This window comes from Dasypus novemcinctus, chromosome 12 (assembly GCF_030445035.2).
Source record: "Dasypus novemcinctus isolate mDasNov1 chromosome 12, mDasNov1.1.hap2, whole genome shotgun sequence".
NCBI classification, from domain to species: domain Eukaryota; kingdom Metazoa; phylum Chordata; class Mammalia; order Cingulata; family Dasypodidae; genus Dasypus; species Dasypus novemcinctus.
In genome coordinates, this window is record NC_080684.1 from 107,840,929 (window position 1) to 107,858,586 (window position 17,658).

Here is a 17,658-nt window from a genome sequence, read left to right on the forward strand (position 1 = left end):
TCAGCTCCTCCTCCAGGTCCGGGGGCTCAGAGCAGAGCGAGGCGGGCGCCTGACGCTCCGCGATGCCAGCGGGCCCCGGGCCCCAGGACCGCGTGAGAAGGGGCACTTAGGGGTCTGCCTTAAGCTGGTCACGTAGCTAAGTATAGCGTGGGGGTACACGCTGGCTTAAAAAAGTTACCGCTCGTCTCACGTATGAGTACGTGTAAGTAGATACATGCATATAAACGTAAACGTAAACGTAAGTGAAGGACAGAACTCGTGACCGGGTGGACGAGCACGCCTCGGGGAGGGCAGAAGGGCTGGGCAGCTGCTGGCGCCTCTTCACCGTCTCGGGTGGAGCACGGGGACCCGGGGGCCGATGCCCGCTCCCCGAGAGAAGCTCGCTGGGGAGCGCCCCCCCCCCGGTGCCGCTGTCTGCCCCCTGCCCAGCCGCCTCTGGGAGGGGTGTGCGCCCTCCTGCCCTCTTCTCTAGTCCCCCCCCTGCACGATGGCCTGCCAGCGGGCCAGGCCCCTCCCCTCCCACAGGCCCTGCCCCGCGGCAGCCCCTGCGGCTCTGCCCACTCGGGCCCAGCCACGTGGGCCAGGCGGCTGGGCGGGGGGCCTGGGGGCCAGCGCAGGAGACCCCCGCGCCCTCCCGCCGCCTTGCTGCCTCGCCGTGGGTGCCCGGGGCTGCTGACTTGGGCCCTCCTGGCTCCGGGAGCTTCCTGACCGCGGCAGCTGGCGCGTGGGCCCAAGTGGGCAGGGGGCACCCCCACCTCCTGCCGGAGGCCCCGCCCTCCAGCCAAGCCCCCCAGCGGCCCCTCTGCGGCACCCAGCCCACGCCCGGCTGCCCACGAGGAGCATCAGTCCCCTTTCTTGCACGCACGTTCCGTCTGTCAGACACCAAAACCCAGGCCCTGCCCAGGAAGGGGCGGCGAGGCCTGGCGGCCCCCCCTGCAGCACAGAGCCTACCCAGCCCGGCCACGCCTGCCCGCCCGAGGCCCCCAGAGCACCGCGACAGCAGCCACCTGTGCCCAGGCCACGGCCGTGGTGGCACAGCCGCTCCTCAAGGTGCTGAGAGTCGCTGGGCCCGCCACCCTCGCGTCGCCCGCCTCACTGCGTTCACCGCAGGACAGAAGCGCACAGCCCCGCCCGGCGCCACGCCACCGCCACAGAAGCACGCGGACGAGAGGGGCTTACCCTGCCCGGCAGGGCTTCCCATCCCTTGGAGATCCCACTGTGTGCTGTGCGGGGAGGAAAGACACTGTCCCTTCATAGCAGTGGTGGGAGAGAAAGGTCTTTACGCCTGGGAACAGAGCGTGACGGAGAGAAAAGGCCACAGCGTCATTCTCGGGTAAGCTTCTGTGACACGCGCTTCAGCAGCATCAGGGCAGCGCGGGCGTCTAAAATGCTCCGCAGCACCCGTGACCCTGCAGGGGGTCGTGCCCTTTCCTGGGGTCGGAAGGCGTGCACCTGCCCAGGGGAGGTGGCATGGCAGCCCAGGAGGAGCCCTGGCGTCCGTGGGGCTGCAGGCAGCACATCCGTGGCCCGTGGTGCCGGCCGTGGCCCGACCCAACGGGCAAGGAGCGGTGGTCAGTGGGCTGCTTGCAACGCCGGAGAGTGGAAACCTCGGCTGTGCCGACCCCCCAGCCGCGCGGTCCGTGTGCTCTGGGGTGACTTGGCACAGAGGGCACAGGTGTCGTCACCGCTTGGGGGTCAGACCCAGAAGGGTCATCGCCCTCCCTCAGCTGAGAGCAAGGCCCCATGCCAGCCAGGGTGCTGCCCAGCCCTGAGTGGGCCCGGCCCGCAGGAAGCAGCCAGGGAGCACTGGGCAGCGGCAGGAGGGGAGGCCTGGGTGCCAGGCTGTGTCCCGAGAGGGTCGTGGTGACAAGACGGTGGGCTCCTGCTGCACGGGGCTGTGGGGCCATGGGCCCCGGGGCCTGCCCGGCACCAGCGCGAGAGGAAAAGGGGGGCTCTGGGCTGGGGACATACCCCAACCTCAGCCCAGCACACTGAGAGTACCATCGCCGCTGGGGAGGCCAGGGCACCCCACCGCTGGGGAGGTGAGCAGCCGGCCCGCAGCTTGGCGCCCACAGCCCTGCTTCCCCAGGCTCACGCAGCCCCTCACGAGCTGCCGGCCATCTGCGCTGGGCGGGGACTGCCGGACACAAATGTCCAGGGGCCTGGATCTACCTCTGGCCTGGGCGGGGCCTCCCTCCTCCACCCCTGCGACCCAGGGCCACCCCAGCAGCCGCTTTACTTCCCTGCTCCGCCCCCCAGAGGTGTCCCCTCCCGATGCCATCTGCCAGCACACGGGGTAACTGGATGTCAGCCACACCCGCTCTCCGCACCGCTCCCTCCTGCGTGTTCCTGTGCCCTCGAGAGCAGCCTGCTGGCTCCCGACACACGGACGCTTGCCCCCTGCAAGGATTTACTCACCCACCAAGCTAAAGCCCAGGTCTCCAGGCCACCCGGCACCCCCAGTGCGGCAGCACTGCGAGGGGACGGGGCGTCCTGCCCCCTGCTGCCCCCCAGCTCCCCTGGGCCCGAGAGACCTGGGGAGACCAGCTAAGGGGGCTCAGGGGGACAGCGCAGGGAAATTCCTGTGGCTCTTCTAGTAACCCGCTCACTATTCTCCTTCCTCAATGAAGTTCTCATGAACTCATAACTGGCATTTTCTATGTTGAGTTTTAAAGTTACACTACAGTTTTTAACTTACCTAGCTCTTTTTAAGTCACATAAAGCTCTCGAAGTTACTATTCCTTTCTCTCCCAAGAAAATGGTTAGATTTCAGTATTTGGAATCAATTTAATCCCATTTTACCCAAAAGCAAAACTACAAAGTACAGTGGCCAGATAGATGAAATTCATTAAATAAAGCAAGGACCTCATCTGAACAGAAGTGTACGATCTTAAACTTGACATCTTTTAAAGCTTCTTCTGTCTTTAAAGAGCTGGTAAGATACTGCCCAACTATCTGAAACATGTAGATGATCATTTTTTCCCCTAATCTGGAGTTGATTTCTGCTTCCTGTGTCATCAGATGAGACGGGCGCCGTGCAGGGCTGCGGCTCTCAGTGTGGGGCCTGCCCTGCTCCCCCAGCATCCCCCAGGGCTAAAGAGAAATGCGTGTTCCCAGGCCCGCCCCATGCCTGGGGTGCACCCGGCAGTCTGGGTGGGGACGGGCCTCCTGGCTGGCCTGACACTCCCTCAAGTCCGAAAACCCTGACGCAGAGGCAAAAAATTCAGCCTCCTCGGGCCCCGTTTTCAGGATCCTAACCGGGGACGAGCACCCACCGGCACGACGGGGGGCAGTTGAGGGCGTGGGTGTGAGCCAACACGCCCGGCCTGCCCCGGCCTGGACCGACGGCAAGGCGCCGGCCGCCCGGCACACGCGTGCTGAACGAGCGAGCGAGTGGACGCCGGCCACAGCACGCCGGCGGCGGAGGGAAGGCTGCTGGGGCTCGCGCGGCCATGGCGCAGGGTCCACAGCGGCAGCCCCGCCCCTTGACCGAGCTGCACCACTGAGGGGTCCTGCACTCTCCGGCCTGAACGTCACCCGCGTCTAGGCCCAGAGAGTGGGACAACGGGCGAACCAGGGCCGGCACTGTCCAGCCACGACACGCGGTGCTGGGCCTCCCCATCGGCAGGCGGGCACGGTGACCACCCCGCCCGGGTGCTCTGAGGCAAGGCTGCACGATGCGGGGAGGGCGCCACACCCGCACCCACCACGGCCAGCCACGGGGCGCGCTGCCTGGTACCTGAGAAGTCATATCTGACGAGGCCCATCCACCGCTTCTTCTCACTATCCTTGATGAGGTCGCCGTAGAAGCCGTAGCCGAGCAAGGACACCGAGTAGCGCAGCAGGGCGCTGCCGTGGTGCACCGACGACACGTCCATGGCCAGGGAGTCGCCTGCAGGAGGTGCGGATGAGCGCGAGCGCTGCCCCCCACAGCAGCCCCGTCGGCCGCAGCTCCCCGCCCCCAGGGGGCCCAGGTGCCCGGGTACCAGCCGTCTCGGGGCAGGGCCTCGGGGACGACAAAACCAGCCTGACGAGGCCCTGGAGCCGTTTCGAGGGGAACAAAGTGCGTCCCCGAAGCCTGTGCCCGTCTCCAGCTGAGCGGACGGCGCACAGGACTCTGGAGCACGAGAGCGAACATGCTGCTTTAGATACAAAATCCCCATCGCGTCAGGGACGCAGAGTGTGACCCCGCAGACGGGCCTAAAGGTGCGCAGGAGCCCCGGCGTGCAGCGCCTGCGCAGCCTGGCCCGCCTCGGCTCTTCTCTGAGTCGAGCACTCACAGCAGGCGCCCGGCTTAAAACTTGTTGGTGGAATGAACAAACACCTCGGAAGACCTCGGGAGCACGTCACGAGGAGACACAAACAAGCAGCACCTAAGGCCCATCTGCCAGGTAACACAGCGCAGGCCGCGGGGTCAGTACAGGCAGCTCCTGCCCTTGGAGCAGGGAGGGGTCACACCCAGGAAGGAACGGGAGCGGTGCAGGCAGTGACAGGGCCGTGAGGACCTGCAGAGTGCAGGCTGGGGGCTCTGGGAAAGCCATGTCCAGGGAGCGGTGCGCGGGCTATGCTGCATGGGGAGAAGGCGAGCGCGCGGGCGAGCGGAGCCGGGGCAGAGCGGCTCAGGTGTCCGAGGGAGAGGATGGTGACCCGAGAGCGGGAAAGGTGTGGGATCGGTCGGGGATCTGGCACGGCAGGCAGGAGGGATGGGCCTTTCGAGACACTCGGACTGCTGGGGAGGATAGCAGGGGCAGGGCGCTGGGCAGCCCGCGAGACCGAGGGGAGCCGCACGGAAGCACGTGGTGCGGCGCAGAGCTCACCCACAATGATGTGCAGGGCCGAGGTTTCTGCGTCGTTGGTGCCCACCGTCGAGTAGCACACGCAGTCCGTGGACCCTGAGGAGGCAGAGAAGGTCCTGACTTCCCACACGTGACTTAAAACCACACCAGCTGGCCGCGGCGCCACGCACTGCCTTCCCCCGTGGTGAGGGGGAAACAAGTGGCTGCGGGCAGAACCGGCCCCACAAGACAACAGAGGCTGACCAGCGCCCCTCTGCCGGCATGCAGACCTAAACCTGGGCCCGCCCAGAGGCCGCGCTGCCTGCAGCCACGGCAGACGGCAGGCAGAGCGCAGCCGCCCTCCCGGAGCCGCCACCCGCGGCCCCGCCCCACCTCCACCGCACAGGTGACATCTGCAGCCCCTCCATCTCTTCCGCACAGGTGCCACCTGCGGCCCCGCCCCCGTGTCCACACAGGTGCTGTCTTGCCCCACCCCTGGTCACAAGGGTGACACCAATGACCCTGCCCCACCTCCTCCATACAGGTACGGCCTGCGGCCCTGCCCCCGTGTCACGCAGGTGCTGTCTAGTCCTGCCCCTGGTCACACAGGTGACACCTACAGCCCCGCCCCCACCTCCTCCATACAGTTGCGGTCTGTGGCCCTGCCCCCGTGTCACACAGGTGCTGTCTGGACCCGCCCCTGGTCACACAGCTGACACAAAGTTGGGCAGCATCAGCTGGTGGCCCCAGACCACAGCGCGACGGTGCATGCCCAGTGGGCATCGCCAGCAGTGTGTGGGCAGCAAGGGCAGCCCATGGTGGGCATGGGAAGTGGCGCTGGCGACGTTCCCATGCAAGGGCAAGCATCGACAGTGCTGCGGCATCCGCAGGCAAGGGGCGAGGCTCAGAGCGGGAGAAGGCGCCGGGCCCCGCCCCCACGGCGCGGGCGAGACGCGCAGACGTCTGCTCCTGGCACTGGGCAGAGCCTCCACTCAGGCCCAGCAGGGCGAAGGCCCGTCCTCCTCGGGTGGACCACAGCCACTCCTGCCGGCACCAGACGAAGCACCCGTGCGCAGACACAGACGCACAGGTTAGAAATGCGGGTACGCAGCGTTCCCTGGGGTTCCAGGCTATTTCTGTCCCTGTCATTATAACCAAGGGGCCTGAGTAAGGAGCATTAACATTTCTTAGAGAACAGACCCCAAAAGGGCCACTTAAATGGCCCTGGGCAGCAAGCCAGGACATGGATTCTTTCCAGAATTTCTGCAGACCCTGGCTTGCTCACCCACTGTTTCTTCCACAAATCTTTCTTTAGAACAAAAACTGACCAGACGCCCAAGATGCCCTCCATTTAACGAGATGCCACGTACATTCCACCACCTTTTTAACCCGTAAGAATTCAGCAGTGATCTCATCTAAGAACGAAGGCATGAGCGTCTGTTTACTTTACACCAGGTCGTACAAAACCAACAGCTTGAAAGTCATCTTACTTCCAGGTCCACTGTGGACCTAACTGCTCCATATTAAAAAGCACACCTCAGCAGGACCCCAGAGACCGCCTAAGTAGATACAACCCCAGGGCCTGGTGCTCCTGAGAGCCACAGAGAGCCACAGGTTCTATGGCCATGGCAGATGGCTCTGGAGTTCTGTGCCTTGTCAGAGGGCCCTACTTTGGAATTTGTGCTCCTGAGAGTGATGGAGCTGGACTCAGATGTGACCTTCCTACATATGCCTCATCTGTCACTTTTACTGAACCTGTGGTTGGTGCATACTCAGGAGACTTGACTCTCTGGACTGTCCATGTGCCAGCTGGGCCCTGAGCCTCAGCAGAGTGGCGACTCCTACCCTCTGGTTTATTGGACTTACCCCGGCCAGCTAACAGGGAGGTGAAGAAGGTCAACCACCACACCAGGGAGCCTAGAGTGCCTACGACTGCAAGCAGGAGGATTGCATCCAGCATCCATGAGGAATCTAAGCCCCCACTTGATCTAGAGGTGGAGAGGACATCACCATCCCCGTCCACAGGATGGAGGAAAAAAATATGGACTAGAGAGGACTTACTGATATTCTACTATAAAAATATTGTGACGAGTAATAGAAGAAATTATAGCATTGAGGTGGAGAAAGTGGCCACAGTAGTTGCTGAGGGCAGGGAGCTGAGTTGTGTCGAATGGGGGAGAAGTGGTAGATTTTTTGCAAGGTGCACAGAGGGAGGGGCAGCAGCACAGCAGCCATTAGATCACAGTGGACAGTAACGCCGCCCACAGCTTCGCCCCAGTCCTGGGCCAGCCGCCTGAGGGTGCAAAGGGCCTGGAACCTTGCAGCACTTTCCAGTGCAGACACAGGCCTGGGAGGACAGCAGGGCCGGGCCAAGCATGGGGGCTCCCCAAGGGGCTGACGGATCCCAGGAGATCGTGGCAACAGGAGGCTACCCGGCCCAGGTGCCGCCCAGACCACTCAGCAGTCTCGGGGGACCAAGACGCGTGGAGTCGTCACACTTCCGGGTGACCCCGAGGACAGCCAGGAGAGGAGGGCGCTCGGCTGGCGTGTTGTGGGAGCCGCCGTGCAGGGCGGGCCGGCCGAGACACCGGTTCCCGTGAGAAGCGCAGCGCGCCAGGCACAGCCGACCCGCGGCCTTGTCCGCCCGTCCACGCCACCGAGCAGTGCCAGTCCAGCTGACCCCGGGCCTCAGGATGGGACGGGTGACCCCCCGGTTCCATGGGGAGGTGCCGGGGCCACGACTGTCCCAAAGCTGTGTGGCCGGGCCAGTCAGGGTCCTCCCAGCATCCACAGAACCCGTGCAGGAGAAAGCACCTCTTGCAGCCACTTTTTCCTTCTGGAATGTTCTGATTCCACCTTGTCAGAATCTGCTTTTAGAGGGGCGGCCATCAGTCCCAAACAAGTGGTAGTTTCTGGTCCACAGACCCTATTTTTCTGCTCTTTGATTTTCCTGAAATCTCTTTTTCCTAAATTCCCTCCACTTCCCATTAGAAACTCTAAGCTCTTTGCCTCCAAAGTACTCGCCTTAGTTCACTAAATGCTGCCAGCGCAGCGCACCAGAACTGGTGGCTTCTACCACGGGGCTCCATCGGCACAGCAGCTCACGGCATGAGCCTGGGCGCGTGCGCCAGGCATCGCTGGATCCTGCCCTACGCTGTGGCTGTGGCCATCGGGCCCGCGGCAGGGCAGAGCTCCCAGCACAGGTGGCTGAGAGCTTGGGTCACAGGAGCCCGGGGCCAGCGTCCAGCCCGGGGACGGTTCCCTGGGCGTCTGCACATCCCGCCCTCCGCACCTGCCGCCATGCCGCTCCTGGCTCTCCCCCACACTCCAGCTCAGCCCCCAGGGACGCCAGGGGCTGCACCTGCTCCGGCAGGTGGCACCACATCCCACGTGCCCCGATTTTCCAGAAACCTGGGGCCACCCCTTCCTTCTCTCCCAGCACAGTGCTGTCTCCGAGGGCTGGGGACACCCCCTCCCCGATACGCCACTCCAGCCTCTCCTCTCAAGGAGACCCAATTCTTCCGGCCTTACTCTCCAAGTCAACCCTGAAGACACTTAAAAACGTGGGCCTGACGGCGCCCTATCCCGTGGCTCCCCAAGCCGGCAGGGAGGCCTTGGCGATGGCCGCGTCCGAGCCATGCCTCCTTCCCGCTGCACGTGGCCGCGAGGCCTCACCCAGCGGCCAGGCCCCTATGTCCTGCGTCCCTGCAGTGGCTCTGGCATCAGGGACCTTCCCTTGGGCCGGGCGCCGCCTTCCGGGCAGCCTGGACGTGCACAGGGAAGCAGCCCCTGGGAGGGGGAGGAGGGGGAGCGTGGGCTAAGGTGGAAGTAAGAAGGGACAGCGGAGGACAGTGGAGGGCAGGGGAGGGCGGGGGAGGGCGGGGAGTGGCAGAGGGTGGGCTGGCCCTGCAGGGGCGAAGGCACCTGGAGCCGCAGCTCTGGGGAGGGCGGCCACGTCTGACAGGCCCCCACTGGGGGCAAAGCTCCCGGCCTGCTGCAGCCGGTGCCAGCGGAGCGGGCGGCGGTCCTCGCCTCTGGGCAGGGAGGGCTCTGCGCCCCAGAGCTGGGCCGTCAGAAGGTGGACGGCCCGGGACCCAGGTGAGGGCGCAAGCACATGTCACGCACGCGCGTGTGCCCCCTTCCACAGCCAAGCCTGGCCACCTAGCGAGTGTGTTCGTGCACCAGGGCCAGGTGTGGCCCTGGGGACACGGGGACTGCAAGCTCCCAGGAGCCCATCTGCTGGGTGGACACACGAGACGGTGCCCAGAGCGCCTCCCCATGCAGGCCAGCCGGGCTGCCCTCCGCTGACACTGCTCACTCCAGGCACAAGACACCTCCTCCCACAAGCCCTCTAGCACACTGCTCTCTCCCCCAGTGCCTGGATCCACTAATCTGAGGTCTGGCCGAGGCTGCCAGGCCATTCCATTGAGCTAGCCAGCCGTGGCGCCACCCAGCCACCCGACGGCCCGTCGTCCGCTTGGCGGCCCATTTCCTGGGCACCTGGAGCAGGCTGTATACCACCAGCGCCGTCAACGCTGAAGCGCGCTGTTTCCTAAGACCCGGGACGTGCACTCACGCCACTGCCCTGAGCACAGAGGACGGAGGCTCCCTGCCTATATCCCCTGCTTAGATGTCCCATCGTGTCCCTTAGAGCCTTTTCTCCTCCCCTGCTAGACCCTATCCAGGATCGTGTACTGCATTTATTTCACTGTCATTGTGCCTTTTAACTTCTCCTTTCTCCAAACTGTGGGAACATGGATCCAACATAAACTTCCCATCTCAGCCCCTCCCGAGTGGAGCATGCAGTGGGGTTTGTACCTGCACAGTACCACAGGACCTCCTAAAACTCGCCCCTGTCCCCAGGCAGACACCCTCCACCCACGGGGCAGGAGCCCCCTGCCCCTGGCCCTGGCATCGCGTATGCCGATTTCTGTTGGAGACTGGCTTTGGGTTGTCTTGAGCAAGCACGCAGGTGCACCTGTGCCATAAACCGAGTGCTGCTGCAGGAATCTGAACGGGTGCCCATTTACCTGCCCCCAACAGGAGCTTCTGGAAATGATGCTTGATGAAGTTGACGACTACTGCAGAGTGAGGCCGAGCAGCCAGGGGCGGCCCTGAGGGAGCCCAGGGCAGGGCTGGGGCCTCTGGAAATGCACGCGTGGCCCACAGAAGGGGCACCCAGGAAGAACCCAAACCCAAGACAGGTGAAGCCCTCGGAGCTGCCCGTCACCAACCTGCAGAGCATGTACACCACCAGGCAACGACCAAGGAAACCAAGAGGGCGCCAACGCTACGGGCGGCCCTGAGCACCCGCTGGAGCCCTGTTCCCAGGAGCCGACGCTGGGACTTTCAGCCCAGAGGGACTCTAAACAGAGCAGACCTGGGGTGAGGGCGGGCCAGGCCACCTCTTAAACGCAGGCCCCGGCACCCCCTTGGCATCCCCATTGGTTCCAGAACCAGCAGCGCCCCAGGTGGGTAAACGGTCTCTGAGAAGGGAGTCGGTGACGGTATGCAATGGCAATGAACACCTGGGAATGGAAAGACGGTGGTGTGGCAAGAGCGGGCTGCGTTCTCGATGCTGCCGGGCTGGTGGGCGTCCTGCTCTCTCCGGAGCAGCCTCCCTGGGTCACCAGGTCTATGGCCTGAGCTGAGCCAACAGGGACTGCACCACTGAGTGTGTGCCAAACTGCCACCAGCCCGCAGCCACCGGCAGAGCCCCGCATGCGGGCGCTCAGTGAAGAACTGACAACAGACGCCATTCAGGGAGACGTCAGCCCCCCAAAAGCACACGAGGTGCCCAATGACGGCAGAGAAGCGCAGGGCAGAGCCCTTCACAGCTCAGCAGGGGCCTGTGGGCTGCTTGCACCCACCCTCCGCAGAGAGCTCTACAGCCCGATCCCCTGCAGGACCAAGCCCACCCCCGCCTGACCCCTGCCCTGCCTGCCTCTGCCACCGCCTGGCCCCGGCCAACGCCAAGCCTCCCCCTGCCCAGACCTGCCAGGTCTGCTCCTGCCCCAGGGACCCCGAGCTCCCAGCTCCTCCAGGCCCCAGCCGAGAAGCCATTTCTTCCAGAAAACCACCTGGGAGCCCCAGGAACGGGCCCAGCCCCCAGCCCCCAGCCCCCTGGGCTTCCCCAGTTCTCTAGGCCACCCCCAGCCCCTACCCCCAGCCCCCTGGGCTCCCTTGTCCCAGGGCTGAACTCCTAGGGCCTGACGGCTCAGCTGCAGCCCACCACCCTCCCCAGCCCCATCAGCCTGCCGTACTCTCAGCACCAGGCTTGAAGCGGGCACTCGGGGAGCACTGGGTGCTCCTAGACGCACGAAGGGCTCTGCGTTCACCTAGCCACAGACCATCCCAGGAAAAGGCAGGCAACAGATGCACGCGATGAAGCCATCACCTAACTGGAGACACGACCCGAAGGGAGAACCCAGAACACCATTTCCCCGCATCGCAGGGAGCCCGCCGGAACCACACGGAGGGCTGGCGGACCCTTGACCGTGCCCTGGGGGCTGCTTCCATGGGCCCTGCCACAGGACAGATGGACAGGCAGCCAGTGCCGTACCTACCCGCGGGGATGATGCCGATGCGCAGGGGGCTGGGGACGAGCGCCGCCCGGGGCTGGTTCTGGTCCACGCCGGCGTCCCGCTGGGTGCGCCCGATCAGGCCGTGCAGGACCTCGCTGAATGTGCCATCCCCGCCGACGCAGACGATCCTGCCGGGACACGAGGACGCATCAGGGGCAGCCACTCTCGGGGACCGCCACGCTCTCCCCTCCACCGCAGCAGGTCCCATGCTCAGCGGGCTCGTCCCCGGGCGCAGCAGAGGGCCAGGGTCCCACCGTCAGCCCCCGTGGCGAGCTGTGCTCCTAGGCCTTGGGTCCGCTTCTCCCTGAAGTGCCCGCCCTTTGCCACCTGTCTGGAGCCGCTGCTGTGTCAGGGAGCAGGTGGGTGGACACGTTGCCCCAGGATGCTCGTCCTCCTGGCCCCCCTGGCTGAGGATGGGGGGCCAGGAGCTGAGCACACCTGGGGCGGCCTGTGCTCTGCAGCCAGGTCTGGGGTCCCCGCTCAGTGCTCATGTGACTGGCGGTGGACAGCACCACCAGGACGGAGGCTATGCAGTCTTGAAAAGCGGAGTGATGGTGCTTTCCCTTAACATGGTGCCTAATCACACTTGTGGAAGGGATGATACAAATACACTCACATCACAACTTCTAACACACTGCTGTCAAAAGAACAGAAGAGCTGAAAACAAAAACCCAACCACTGAAAGCAGGAAAACTGCAAGGGAGTTTGAACTCAAGATGACGAACGAATTCTATGCATAAAGGAAATATTAGAAGTGATATATAAAACAACAACTGAGCAAGGGGAGCTCTGTCACATTCCCCATGGAACAGCAACAATCCCCCACGTGCTAGGGCAAAGACCAGTAAAGAAGGATGGTCCACTGATGAGCCCTTGATACTGATGACTATGCTTATAAGACTGTGTGCCTGAAATTTCAACTAGGCCTAGAGCTGCATAGTGCCTAAGAGTTACCTCCTGAGAGCCTCCATGTTGCTCAAATGTGGCCACTCTCTAAGCCAAACTCAGCATGTAAACACATTACCTTTCCCCAGCATGGGACATGACTCCCAGGGATGAGCCTCCCTGGTGCCGAGGGATTACTACCAATCACCAGCTAGTGATGCAACTAGAAAGACATTAAATAAAAGGGTGAGGCAGCAGATTTGGCCCAGTAGATAGGGCGTCCGTCTACCACATGGGAGGTCCGTGGTTCAAACTCCGGGCCTCCTTGACCCGTGTGCAGCTGGCCCATGCGCAGGGCTGATGCGCACAAGGAGTGCCATGCCACGCAGGGGTGTCCCCCGCTTAGGGGAGCCCCACACGCAAGGAGTGTGCCCCGTAAGGAGAGCCACCCAGTGCCAAAGAAAGTGCAGCCTGCCCAGGAATGGTGCTGCACACACGGAGAGCTGACACAACAAGATGACGCAACAAAAAAGAAACACAGATTCCCATGCCATTGACAACAGAAGTGGACAAAGAAGAAGAGAGCAAATAGACACAGAGAACAGACAACCAGGGTGTGGGGGGGAGACGAGAGAAATAAATTAATTAAAAATAAATAAATAAAAGGATGAAAAGACAAATGAGCCTATATAGCTAAGAGACTTCAAAAGACAGAGGTCATAAGAGGGGTCATGCTTACGCATGCTTCAGTAGGATCCTAGAGACAGCCAAGGTACCTAGAGACACCAATCCCAGGTACTGGTGCTCCTGAGGGCTATGGAGACAGTGTCTACACAGATGGCTCTAGAATTCGGTGCCTCATCAGTGGGCCCTACATTGGAATTTGTGTTCCTGAGTGTGATGGAGTTGGACTCAGATGTGACCTTTCTACATATGCCTCTTCTGTCACTTTTACTGAACCTGTGGTTGGTGCTGAGGTTGGTGTAGACTCAGGAGACTTCAATTTCCAGACTGGCCATGTGCCAGCTGGGCCCTGAGCCTCAGCAGAGTTGCAACTCCTACTCTCCAGTTCATTGGACTTTCCCAGGTCAGCTAACAGGGAGATGAAGATGGTCAACCACCACACCAGGAACCAAGAGTGCCTACAACTGCAAGCAGGAGAATCCCATCCATCAACCATGTGAGAGCTAAGCCCCCTGTGGAGGGTTTAGAGGTGGAGTGGACATCACCATCCCAGGGTCCACAGGATGGAAGAATAAAATACAGATTAGAGTGACTTACTGGTATTCTACTATAGAACTATTGTGACTCTAGCAATGGAAGAAATTGTATCACTGATGTGAAGATAGTGGCCACGGTAGTTCCTGCGGGCAGGGAGAGGAAAGAAGAGATGTGATGTGGGGGCATTTTTGGGACTTGGAGTTGTCCTAAATGGTATTGCAGGGACAGATGCTGGACGTTATATATCCTGCCATAACCCACTGAATGGACTGGGGGAGAGTGTGAACTACAATGTAAAGTATAATCCATGCAGTGCAGCAGTGCTCCAAAATGTATTCACCAAATGCAACGAATGTGCCACAATGATGAAAGAAGTTGTTGACATGGGAGGGTGTAGGGTGGGATATATGGGAACCTCTTATGTTGTTTTTAATGTAACATTTTTTTATTTATGTATCTTAAAAAAAAAGGACAATTTTTAAAAATTTGAAAAAAGTGATGGATAGAGTTGAATACACCAATCTGGAAACTTCTACTGCTTAGAATTTTTAAAAATCTAAAGTAAAAGATGGGAAGCAGATTTGGCCCAGTGGTTAGGGCGTCCGTCTACCACATGGGAGGTCCGCGGTTCAAATCCCGGGCCTCCTTGACCCGTGTGGAGCTGGCCCGTGCGTAGTGCTGATGCGCGCAAGGAGTGCCGTGCCATGCAGGGGTGTCCCCTGCGTAGGGGAGCCCCATGCACAAGGAGTGTGCCCTGTAAGGAGAGCCGCCCAGCACTAAAGAAGGTTCAGCGTGCCCAGGAATGGTGCCGCCCACACGGAGAACTGACACAACAAGATGACGCAATAAAAAGAAACACAGATTCCCATGCCGCTGACAACAACAGAAGTGGACAAAGAAGAAGACGTAGCAAATAGACACAGAGAACAGACAACCGGGGTGGGGGGGGGGAGAGAAATAAATGAATAAATAAATCTTTAAAAAAAAAACATTTTCAAAAAGACTACAGATTTTCATATGTCAAAGAAGCAGGGAACTTTTTAAAGTGATAATATCAAAAATGTTGGCAAGGATAATGGGCTAATATATTAAAAGAAAAATGCTTGTTACCAGCATTTTTACAAAAAATATGGTGATACATAGCAGAGATTTAAAATGTTAATCTCCTATAACCAAGTAATTGCATTTCCAGGAATTTACTTAAACTATAATTGGACGTATTCCATGAGATTTACATACAAGAACGCCATTTTAATATAAAGCAAAAATTGGAAGGATCCTAAGCATCCAGTAACAAGGGACTGATTAGATTATGGTATACCCAAATAGTACAACACAATACAGGCATTAAAAATATTAATTTTGAGAACCACTGGGACATGGGAAAATGACATGGGAAAATGTTCAAAATATAATAAGAAGGTAGAATTCAAAACTAAAAATGGTATCATCTCAATTTTACTGAATAAACGTTGCTTCTATTTCCATATAAAACTATATAAACATTGTGAAAGACAAAACACAAAAACCTCAAATAGGAGAACACATGACTGAACAAGCATGTTTTACAATTAGGAAAAAAAAAATGTCAGGAACAGGAGCTTATGAAACAAATTCAGATGGGTGAAACGATTCAAATTTACTATGTGCTGATCAAGATGAAGGAAAGCTTACTCACCCATCATATTTATCGATATTAATCTCATATAAACTCTCCTTGGCATGATTAGCACGTTCAGTAACTATGGGAAAAAGAACATCATATCGTAGAGTTTGTATTCAATTCTATGAATCCTTATTTAAAAATGAGGTCCTGAAAAATCTTCAGGGGGCTTTCCTGGGAGAAATCTGTCTAGTCCTGACCCAGATTCCTGGTGGGGACAGAAGCCAGCTGACATTCCTGGGACCCTCTCTCCCAGGATGCACTCTGCTTTAAGAGAGGGCATTCTTAGCTTTTAGTTCTCAACAACTGACACTCTGGAAAAGATTATGTCTTTAATTTCACAGCTTTTCCCTATTAAACAAGTTATTTTGAAAACGTAGAAGATGCCAGAAAATAGAAAGAAAATGTTAGTCCATAGCCTCTATCCTGAATGTAAAAGCTCTGCTAAGATTGTACTGTACACACAATTTTACATCCTTGTTTTCTCGATATTATACCACAAATACATATCATTAAAAATTCATTTTAAAGACTGCTTTCGAGAGCTACATAATATTCCTTCATATTCACTCCAATTTTATTGTAAGTATTTATTTTTAGGAGGTACTGCAGATTGAACCCAGGACTTCGTACATGGGAAGCAGGTGCTCAACCACTTGCGCTATATCCACTCCCCTCCGATTTTTTTTTCTGTCTGAGCTCATCATCATCCTTCTGGTGCGTCATTTCGCCACACGGGGGCCTGCACCAATCCTTCCGGTTTGGGACGTCTTTTTTTTTTTTTACTAGGTGGTCCCTGGGATGGAACCCACGTCCTCCATACAGTAAGCAAAAGCTCAATTGCTTGAACCACAAGTTGCTTCCACCAATTTTATTTTTATGTCTCCTATTTGGGGGCATACAACTGTGTCCAATGTCCTGCTATTACTTAAAAAGTGGCACTAGATATCTCTGTACACTAATCTCTGCACTTAGGATTATTTCCTTAGGAAAGATTTAGAAAACCTGGACATCGAGGTCAAATAAAACCTTCATTTTTAAAGCTCTTGCCAAGTGCTTTTTAATAAAGCCACTCAAAACTATCACAGCCTTGAGGGGGGAGACGGGCACTCCCTCCGTATCCCTCAGCACCGAGCACTGGCATTTAAAATCCGTTTCTTTACATTTCACTAATTGGTGAAATTATTTCTAAGATTTGTTTATTAACCACTTGTATCTCTTTTGAGAATTTTCTGTCTATGACCTTTGTACTTTTATCTTCTTAGTATTTTTCTTGAGTGCTCTATATGTTAAGAATATTTACTCTTGACTCCTTCCCATTCTCATGTTTTTAAAAAAGACATTCGATTTCATTTAAAAGAGCCTTACAAGATAAAAATCATTCTTGAATTTACTTCCACATCTTTATTTTCAGAGAAAATGTACACCTTACCAATTATTTCAGTAGTGATAGAGGCTAGAGCGAATAACGGCGCCACTTTTCTTTCATATATCCGCTTGCCTTGTCCTTTTCCCCCAAATGGATTGATAAACACAAGTAAATGCTTCGGTCGAGATGCTACAAAACAAAAAAACAACCAGAATGAATATAACAAATAATCAAAATTAGAAATGGTATTATAAAGAAAATCAAATTGCAATGGTTTGAAAATTCTGCTTAGCATTATTGGATACAAGTACTTTTATTTTATTTTATTATTTTTTAAAGATATATTTATTTTTTATTTTTATTTCCCTCCCCTTGCCCACCCCCCCAGTTGTCTGCTCTCTGTGTCCATTTACTGTGTGTTCTTCTGTGACCGCTTCTTTGGATAGAAGTACTTTTAAACGTTAAAGAACAGTTGCTGGGAAGCAGACTTGGCCCAATGGATAGGGTGTCCGCCTACCACATGGGAGGTCCAGGGTTCAAGCCCTGGGCCTCCTTGACCCGTGTGGAGCTGGCCCATGCGCAGTGCTGATGTGCGCAAGGAGTGCCTGCAACGCAGGGGTGTCCCCCACGTAGGGGAGCCCCACGCGCAAGGAGTGCGCCCCATAAGGAGAGCTGCCCAGCGCGAAAGGAAGTTCAGCCTGCCCAGGAATGGCGCCGCCCACACGGAGAGCTGACACAGCAAGATGACGCAACAAAAAGAGACACAGATTCCCAGTGCCGCTAATAAGGATAGAAGCGGTCACAGAACAACACACAGTGAATGGACACAGAGAGCAGAAAACTGGGGGCGGGAAATAAATAAAAAATAAATCTTAAAAAAAAACAACAACAACAACAGTTGCTCATCTACTAGGTGCCATGAAAGCCCCAGGAACGCAGAATTCTGAGAAAGACTCACTCTAAGTAGCCAATTCTGGAAGGCAGCAGCCTCATCCTTCTGCCACATGGTGGAAAACAAGTTTGCAGAGAATAAGAATGATGAAGTAGGCACTTGGGAAGAGGCGGGGGCAAGAGAGGGGGACCGTAAGACCGAGGAAGACGGAAGACAGAGGCCGCCCAACGGCTGGGCCCTTCCGGGGCTGCACCCCTCCACGCGGGGTT

General features: G+C 57.7%; 1 protein-coding gene across 1 annotated transcript in view; it reads right to left on the reverse strand.

The window, feature by feature from the left end:
* Window positions 1-17,658, reverse strand: part of CERK (ceramide kinase) — a 43,612-nt gene that overhangs the window by 8,095 nt on the left and 17,859 nt on the right. The window contains exons 4-9 of the mRNA XM_058308953.2: window positions 16,561-16,686; window positions 15,144-15,207; window positions 11,342-11,487; window positions 4,818-4,892; window positions 3,740-3,892; window positions 1,180-1,285 (exon numbers count right to left, since the gene is read on the reverse strand). Of these exons, the coding sequence (XP_058164936.1) occupies window positions 1,180-1,285; window positions 3,740-3,892; window positions 4,818-4,892; window positions 11,342-11,487; window positions 15,144-15,207; window positions 16,561-16,686 (670 nt within the window). The remainder of the gene's footprint in view (window positions 1-1,179; window positions 1,286-3,739; window positions 3,893-4,817; window positions 4,893-11,341; window positions 11,488-15,143; window positions 15,208-16,560; window positions 16,687-17,658) is intronic.